Consider the following 9,375-nt stretch of genomic DNA (forward strand, 5'->3'; position numbering starts at 1 on the left):
TGGATGCTAAGCTAACAGTGAAGTAGTGGATGCTAAGCTAACATTGAACTAGTGGATGCTAAGCTAACAGCAGAGCAGCGATGGACCTCTGACCTTCTGCGGATGGCGGCGTCCAGCACCCAGGGGATGTTGGTGGCTCCCAGCACCAGGATCCCGTCGTTGTTGTTCCCGACACCTGTGGAACCAGAGAAACCTGAAACCTGATCCACTACGGAGGAGCAGCGTGAGGTCGGACTCGGTTTACAGCAGGAACACAGAACAAACAGCATGTGTTCACTGACACATGGGATCGGATCTGTTGTGTTCCTGCAGTGATTCTCGATTCAATAAAGTTTTGCTGCTTCCAGTCAAACTGTTTACACTCAAAGTGAGGAGACGTCGACCTGCAGCAGATGATCAGCTCTAAACGAGTCTGCAGACCGTTTACAGGCACAGACAGCAGAATGTGGGCTTCAAGCCTTCATCTGGATACTGTTCTGGTGGTTCTGGCTCTGGTTCTGGACTCACCCTGCATCTGGACCAGGAACTCGGTCTTGATGCGTCGGGCTGCTTCGCTCTCGTTCTCGTTCCTGGAGCCGCACAGCGAGTCCACCTCGTCGATGAAGATGATGGAGGGCTTGTGTTGGCGAGCCAAGTCGAACAGGTTCTTCACCAGCCTGCAGAGACACGAGACACGAGTCAGAGAGACACGAGTCAGAGAGACACGAGTCAGAGAGACACGAGAAAGAATCAAACGGCTGTAACTGGGCTGACTGGGAGCTGTGGGCAGCAGGAAGCTTCTGGAGGGGCTCTGAGTTTTAGAGTCACCTTACAGACGCTCTTCAACTAAAACCAACCACCGCTGCACCTGATTGGACGATCGCTTCACTGGGAGGATCTCTGGTCCTGGATTTAAACTGGACCAACATTCTTCTCTTTCATTCCAAAAACCACTCACTGAAATGTGTTTCTGACAAGACTGGAGGTGAGACACAATGTGCTGACTCCGCCTTTATTTACATGAACCACAGTGGAGAAGGTTCTAGATGTTCCACCTGATGCTGCACCTGAAGCCACTATTCAGATGATTTTAACTCTGTTCTTAACCTGATCAACCAGCTGCCAAACGTATGATTGAGGTCCATTAACGGACTGCTGTGGCTCCAGAAGGATGGAGATGTGGAGTCATGAAGCTCCTCCTCCTCCATGTGAGCAGCGTGGTGTCTCTGCCCAGACCACAGCTCCAGCAGCAGGAACCTACTTCTCGCTCTCTCCCAGCCACTTGGACATGAGGTCTGAGGACGACACGGAGAAGAAGGTGGAGTTGTTGGCTTCGGTGGCCACGGCTTTGGCCAGATATGACTTCCCCGTTCCTGGAGGACCGAACAGCAGGATTCCTCTCCATGGAGTGCGTTTACCTGCCAACAAGCACACCTGTAGGTCAGGCCGACGGAGCCACGAGTCGAGCTGCACAGAGGGGCGAGTTAACGAGTGAACGTACCTGTGAAGAGGTGAGGGAACTTGATGGGCAGGATGACGGCTTCCTTCAAAGCTTCTTTAGCTCCTTCCAGTCCGGCCACGTCGTTCCACCTCACGTTGGGCTTCTCCATCACAATAGCACCTGAAACAAGCCCCTCTGTTACTAACAGGCCTGAATGCACGAGTCTGCTGGAGACGCCTCGTCACACAAAGACAGACGCTACGGCTCTGAATGCTGGAACAGGATTGGTTGGACAGCTGTGTCTGCTTTAAAACAAACTCAACCATTCATTAGAGACAAACACAGACTCTTCATGTACGATGCAGAGTTCTGTCTAAAAATGACCGAAATCTGAACTTAAAGTCACAATATTTCATTAAAATCACTTTAAATTTGCAAAAAGCAGCCAAAAAGGAACAGTTTGATTTAAAGTAAATCCATTTAAAAAAACTAAGAGTTCAGCATCAGCAGAGAGCAACAGGACACGCTCAGAGAGCTTCAGGTGAACGTCAGGATCGAATCACAGGCGGACCGAGTTCAGTTTGATCCCAGCAGCAGAACAGCGACGCCGTCTTTACCCCGTATGAAGACACAGGATCATGGAAACAGCTTCATGCAGCTAAATGTGTAAACAGGCGATTATTAGCATCACTGATCAGTCTGAACGTCTCAGGACAGGAACTGGACAGGTTTCCATGGTTACATCATCTTCATGCTCCAGTTCTGCTTTTAGATCAGATTCATGAACTAAACTCGTCCTCATGCAGTTCTGCACTAAACCTGACGTCCAGGTGCTGCGGCATCGTCTCACCGTGACAACAAACCAAACTTCTGCGTCTGAGTTTAGGCTTCAGGATGTGAAGACGACATCAGGCCACACGGCGGACTACAAACTCAGCAACGTGACTCCAAGATCAGTTCTAAAAAACTCCACGTATCACACACCTGAAAACCAGAGTCCAGCAACTAAAGGAAAATATCCGGCTGAAAAGTTTCCATCTGATATCGAGGTGTTGTTTCAAGCTTCAGCTGAATATTTATGGTGCAGCAGATTCACGACATGACGACCCGACAGCACATCAGAGTACGAACCGCTTCATGTTCTGATACAAGGACGTCAAGATACCCTCTGCTTCCAGTACGTATTTATTACAAGGTTCAAATGGTGTAGGAGACAGAACCAGAACCAGAACAGCTGTGAATGTGCTCAACAGATAAAACAAGTAAAAGTAATAAAAATAGCATCTGATATAAAAACATGTCGGTTGCTTTAAGGAGCATGTAAGTACTGCACATTTTACAGTCTAGTTAAATACAACAACAATCATCCATCCATCATCTCTACACCTTCATCCTGGGAGGAAGCCGGAGAACCCGGAGAGAACCCACGCTGCACGGGGAGAACATGGAGACTCCACGCAGGAAGATCCCGGGTGTCCTCACCGGGACGTGAACCGGCGACCTTCTAGCTGTGAGGCCACGATGCTAACCACTGATCCACCTGCAGCCCCATTTCAGCTTAAAATCTATTCATTGTTTTCAGTCCTAATAACTAACTAACTAACTAACTAACTAACTAACTAACTGATTTCTCCACTCACCCATCAGTTGCTCCTGCAGCTTCTTCTTCTCTGGATTTTCTCCCTCGCTGTCGCTGTCGCTCCTAGAAACACACAGAACCACAGTGAGAACACGGTACCAGGTCCATCCTGTGGCTGGTGAGCGCGCTGGCAGCAGAGCAGCAGCCTACTTGTCATTGCTCTGGGCCTCCTTCACCGGCTTCTTGCCCTGCTTGTCTTTGTTCTTCAGGTAGTCCTTGAGCTTCTCCGCTCTGTCCAGGTACTGCATGCACTTGGCTCGTATGCTCTCCTTCGCCTTGTCGCTGTGGGCCTCATCTGGAAGGACAGGATGAAATTCCAATCAAGCATGAGAACGCCACACAGCAGTCGGTCCGGATGTGTGTCCGGATGCGGCGCTTACATTTGATGGCGTGCAGGAAGTACTCCACAGCGTGCTGGTACAGGCGCAGGGCCTCCTCATAATTCTTGGCCTTGTCCTCCTCTGTGGCTTTGGTGACAAGATCAATCGCTTTCTGCAGCAGAGACATAAAGTCAGACACAGTGGTGGGCGGAGGCAGGAGGTGGAGGAGGGAGGTGGACACGTGTTGGTCCTCCTCCATCAGCCTGCACACCAGCACACAGCTCGGACCAAAACAAAGCCCTTCATCAGGACTCTGGCCATCTACAGGGTTCAGAGCAGGGTTCCTACACAGTCCCCAAACAACAGGCTCTGCTTCCATCCTGCAGCTGAGGCCACAGCCCTGCTAGCAGCCTGCTGCAGCTGCAAACAGCCTCCAGAGCAGCTGGACCTCAGCGAGCTCAGACCCATCCCCACAACTCCCAAATGTCATTAATGTTTCTACACTAACCAGCCAGTCTGGACACCAGCACTACATGGATGTGTTAACGGAACATCTGAACCTCAGCTAACTGAGCTACCATGCTAATACCTTCAGCAGCTTCACCGTCAGCTGGTTACTGGACATTAACTTGCATTAAAGCTGCTACATGGCTAAGCTAGCTCCAGCTGTATTAGCATACACTGGCTCTTACAGCTCTCCGTTATTTCACTAATAGCCGACATCTGAGAAACCAGACGGTCGACTAAAAATCGTTTCACATTAACATGAAGGTATCTATAGAATCATTGGAGTCTCCTCTAACCATCTGCGTAAAGCATACTTCGTCCTCTGGCTGATTAAAATGACTTTTAACCCGTTTCCCACCTTCACTTAATTGTTTTCTGTCAGGTGGCGCACCGGCTGCCATCTTTGTTTTGATTAGCAATCAGAGGCGCAACTTGGGAAACTAATTAAATTTCTTATTTAATGGTTCAGCGGACAAAATATTTGATCAACCGGATGAATAGGAGAGTCTTTGCAGATCATAAATATACCTTCAGAACAACGATCAGTGCTTTCCGGGTTGCAAAAACAACGTTGGATTCTCAACTTTCCTAAAAAACATCAACGGTTAGCTCTGTGCCCGAGCGTATGCTAATATAAGACAGAGGCTAGCGCTAAACCAAGTTATATGACGCTAACGTTAGCTAGCGAGCTAACCGCACCTGTAATGTTGACGTTGTCATTTCATCTCACTGTTCCGCTGTCCGCCCAGACTTCTGTCCGCTCCCAAGGTGGATCCGTGAACGAATGAACCCGTGAGCTGCGCTATTTTCTAACGGGACGGGTTGTCATGACAAAACACAACAGCGGCTAACACGGCAGCTAGCAAAGATGACAGCTCCGCCTCGACCTGACAACACTGCGGCTAGCGACAAGCTAGCGCACACGAGCACGGCAACCGTTCGAGACTTTCAAAATATGACAGAAAACAACAACAACAAGCATTAATAATAATAACAACAAAACACACATATCCGCAAAATAGAATCAAGAATACGTTAAAAAAATAAAGTAGTTTCTAAATGAACTTTCTACTTTTATTATTATTATTATTTTGCTAAAAGAATGAAAAGCACTATATATGAGGTTAATTTGAAAATATAAATGATCACTTCCTTTTATGTTGCTACACCCGCATACTTGACAAACATCACCAGGAGCAGCAGATAAACAGTGAGCTGCAGTTACCGCCACCCAGCGGCTGCTATCAGTAGTGCAGCGGTGACGACGCTTCCAATTCTGTTGAAGTGATGCATAAACTTTCAAAATAATTACATCAATGTAACCACAAACATTATTATTACGTTAAATGGAGTGAAGAGGCAAAGGAAGTCAAAAGGTAAGGATAAATGAGCAGAAACAAATAAAAGTAATAGATACACAGCAGAATTAATCATCTAAAAGCAGCAGAGAAATACTGAAAGTTATGGGCATGAAAGCAGAAATAAAGCTACAGGTAATTAACAACTGAAAAAGTCATGGATAAATGTGGATATAAAAACTGAAATATCCCAAAAAATGTAAAAGAAAAAAAAAAGAAATTACAGATGAAAGTTAAAATAGAGCTGCAGGTAATAAATGTGACAACTGTAAAAGCAACACATACATGGTTAGAAGGAGTGGGTGAATGTTAAAATATAATGGATGAACAGTTGAGACAGTCAGCTGAAATTATGAGATCACCAGAGAACGGGTAAATGTTCTGGATGTAAGAGCTCAGATATACCAGATAAGTGTGTAACGGATAGAGGAGCTCAAACATGGCTGTAAGTAATAACACATGGCACAAAAGCTACAGGTTATGGCTTCATGTGTGAGATCAATAGTGAAAATGTCAGATTTATGCATAGAAGAGCTGAATTATATCAGATTAATGTTGAAAAGCGTCCGTCACTGCACATCTGACTACAGACCGATGGAACACACTGCATGAAATCCACTTCTGCACAAAATGAGTTGAATGACATCCAAAGAAACAACACAGTGTGCGACACACACGAGCTGCTGTACTTTATAAGAGTTTTATTTACACTGAGATTACTACATGGTATCGTACATGGTCTACTGAAGGAGTCTACAATACTTTGCATATGACGGCTTGTTGCAGCAGCAGCAGCACGTTTCCTCTTGTTCACTTCTATGATTGTGTTGGACGCAAGCTGCCACAGATTGACTTTGGTTCCAGAAACCTCTTGTTTGAAGCGTTGCATAGACGGGAGAGAGGAGGAGGAGGAGGAGGAGGAGGGAGTACATTCACAGGTGTGACGGCCCGACAGGTGAGTGCATCAGAGAGGGACGGCCTGCAGCTTCCCGTCAGCGGCGACGTGAAGGTTAACGTAGAATCATTCAGTATTGCTTCAAACGATGCAGGAACTAAACGCCTCTGAATCTCAGAGCTGATGTTTTAACCCTCTGGACCCCAAAACCTGGTCGGTCGATTTAAAGCTTCCTCATAAAGAACAACCACAAACTCTAAAAACACTTCAGTCCACAAGCATCAGAGGCTCAACCGACAGTCACATCACAACAACTCTTTGCTTTGTTTTCAGAGCAGAGAACTACAGAACCAGATCAAAATACTCGCAGTAAAAGATGTAAAGGACGTAGAGCCGCTGGGTTTCTGCTAGTTCTGATCAATGAATCAATGCAGCATGGATCAGAACCAGAGAACAGAGGAACCAGCTGATGGAGATACATCCAGCTGATGGTGGAACATCTTCCTACAGCTGAGGAACAGAGAGGAACATGGAGATAGTTCATATCTATGGTTTGTGGAGCCTCATTGCTCTGCATGCTGGAAACCTTTCTAGAAGGTGAATCCTTGTTTCTTTTTCTAACATTAATGATCAAAGATAAACAACCTTCATGTTTCCATTTCCATCATTTCTGTCGTTCTAACTTTGTCATCCTGCACAAACAGAACTTCTCTCCTTCCTCGTTCTGGTGCTGTTTCCACAGTGACGAGGAATGTGACGGGAACAGAACCAGTTTGGGGTTCAGAGGGTCAAAGCGAAACAAACTCGACTTCTGCTTTAACATCATTAACCGCAGCTTGAAATGAGCTCAAACAGGAACTGGACTCGGCTGTATTTTCACTTTCACGTATGAACTTCTGCTCAAACAGCGCCGAGGTCGACGCGGTCAGTTCCTGATCCGAGCACAGACGGGTCCTTTTGTTCTCAGCGGACACAGAGACTCATTGTTCTGGTCCGACAGAACACAGAGGCTCCGCTGAAGGTAGCTTCAGCAACAAGAAGCAGCCGAACTGTTTACTAGAGGAACGCTGAGCTTATTAGTGAATCTCATCTCAGGCAGGTGGGCCGAAGGCAGAACCGGACCGAACACGTAAGAACATCAGCTCAGGTTTAGTGACGTGAAACGACGGCTGCAGGCGTCTGAATCGTTCACAATGAAACGTAAACACTGTCACTGAGGGAATCGCAGGTTGAGAACTTTGTTCCAGAGCTTTCAACTGCATCTGGCTGTCTTCAGCCGCAGACGGGTCACAGAACAGAACCTCAATTAAATCAAACAGCTCAACAGTCCCGAGTCAACACACCAGCACATTATTAACAGATAGAATTAAGACTATCTGGCTAGTTGCATTTTATTTTAACAGCTTTTTATAGGGACGTAAAAACTAAAACATGTTGAGCACTAAATGATGCTTATCGTGTTTTTCGTCATCCAGTTTTAGTTCAAATGCCACCAATTTAAAATGTCTAATTCTTTGTTCATACATTACAAATACGTGTGCTGTTATGGTTTTTATTACGACACTAAAACATCTGCGGTAGAACAGTACGGGTTAGACGTTTATATCATAACTACATAACCATGTAATACTGACTTTTACAGCATTTATAAAATATGTTATTTGTTAGAAATGTTAATATTTGGGAGGAAACAGAACAAACAAAAGCTACAAAAGAGCTAAAACCAAACTGCAGCAGCTACTTTAGGCTAGCTGTTAGCATTAGCAGAAGCTAATTTAGCCACTTTTCTCCCGTTTTAATGCTGCGACGTCTTCACAGTGGAACTTGTTCAACCGCATAAATCAGAATTAACAGCTAAATGTTTTCTGTTGGAGGAGAAAGTGAGACCAGATCAAACCTTCCTGCTAAGTGCTAACTAGCCTGGTTAGCATCGTAGCTAACGTCTCTGTAGCCTTTAGATCCAGAGGTGTTCATGTGGTTTACTGTGTTTAAGCACCTTTAAATCAAATACTATGTGTATGCAGCACATTTAAAGAACACTTTATTAAGTTATCTCCTTATTTCTAATAGAAAAACAAAGCTGGAGAAGCAACAACACGTCGTCTGTGCATTTAGCACATTTAGCATTTTTAGTTCAGGTTTCGTGTAAAGTCTGTAAAAGTGATTCATAAAGTCTGTAAATTCATTCAAACTACAAACAGCTGTGATGCTTCCTGAGCAAAGACAGAGAGATGTGGCTGAAAGCTCCAGAAGAAGCTCATTTACGTGGAACATGTTCTCGGTTTGATTTCATTCTTGTTCCTCCGACATTCGTGACTTTAAGGACAAACTAGTTCCAACCGTTTATATAAAGCTACAGGCTCAACCGGAGCCTTTTTACATAGTTTTAAGGTTAAATGACGTTATAGTGAATATATTTTATGCTAATGGCTAAAAGTCGTTTGTTTTCTTTCCCCGACAGCGAACGTCTTTCTGGAAACGAGCGCGTTTCCTCCGACTGCAGTGAAACCATTCATTTGGTGCATTTAGTGCTCGACTGTTGATCTCTAAAGAGAAAAGAAGGTTTAACCCTCTGAACTGCAAAACTAGAAGATCTGAAAGGCATGCGGAAAAAATGCAAAATGAGAGAATTCATTTAAGCCAAAAACAAAAAAACCCAGAAAAAAGCGATGTTCCATTTTCCGCTGGTCCCTGAACTACTCGTGTGGTTCAATCCGAAGACTGAACCAAAGCTACGATCAATACTGTGATATTTCATCAGAATCACATTGTTCTACACGTCTCAGTCAAAAAAACACCAAAACTCGAGTGTTTGCTCCGATCGGATGAATCCTGAGCTCTGTGAAGCCGCGAGGACGAGTTCACGCAAAGCAGAGACCAGAAACCAACCCATGATGGAGGGATGCATCTGACAGGTAGAGCAGATGACCCGACGCTGCACATGTTCATCCTGATTCTGCTCACTGATGTGAAACTAACCAGTCAGTGAACTAAAGGCAGCACGGCTCAGAACCAGAGGAACCAGTTGTTGGAGACACGTCCAGGTGGAGCATCTTCTAGAAACGTGTGCAGAAAAACACACAGTTTGTCCAAACTGTAAAAATATAAATAGTGAAACACGTAGAGCCAACGTTGTCTCCAATATTGGAGCTAGCTGGAGCTGCAGGTGGATCAGTGGTTAGCACTGTTAGCATCACAGCTAGAAGGTCTCCGGTTGGCGTCCCGGTGAGGACACC

At 45.4% G+C, this 9,375-nt stretch overlaps 1 protein-coding gene across 1 annotated transcript in view; it reads right to left on the reverse strand.

Annotated features, from left to right (window-relative positions):
• vps4a (vacuolar protein sorting 4 homolog A) overlaps positions 1–9,375 on the reverse strand; it is a 25,784-nt gene that overhangs the window by 4,480 nt on the left and 11,929 nt on the right. The window contains exons 3-10 of the mRNA XM_008296798.1: positions 4,586–4,782; positions 3,440–3,551; positions 3,210–3,354; positions 3,061–3,122; positions 1,481–1,600; positions 1,241–1,397; positions 508–656; positions 94–175 (exon numbers count right to left, since the gene is read on the reverse strand). Of these exons, the coding sequence (XP_008295020.1) occupies positions 94–175; positions 508–656; positions 1,241–1,397; positions 1,481–1,600; positions 3,061–3,122; positions 3,210–3,354; positions 3,440–3,551; positions 4,586–4,606 (848 nt within the window). The 5' untranslated portion in view covers positions 4,607–4,782. The remainder of the gene's footprint in view (positions 1–93; positions 176–507; positions 657–1,240; positions 1,398–1,480; positions 1,601–3,060; positions 3,123–3,209; positions 3,355–3,439; positions 3,552–4,585; positions 4,783–9,375) is intronic.

The sequence above is a fragment of the Stegastes partitus genome, unplaced genomic scaffold (assembly GCF_000690725.1).
Source record: "Stegastes partitus isolate 25-593 unplaced genomic scaffold, Stegastes_partitus-1.0.2 Scaffold1152, whole genome shotgun sequence".
Lineage (NCBI taxonomy): Eukaryota > Metazoa > Chordata > Actinopteri > Pomacentridae > Stegastes > Stegastes partitus.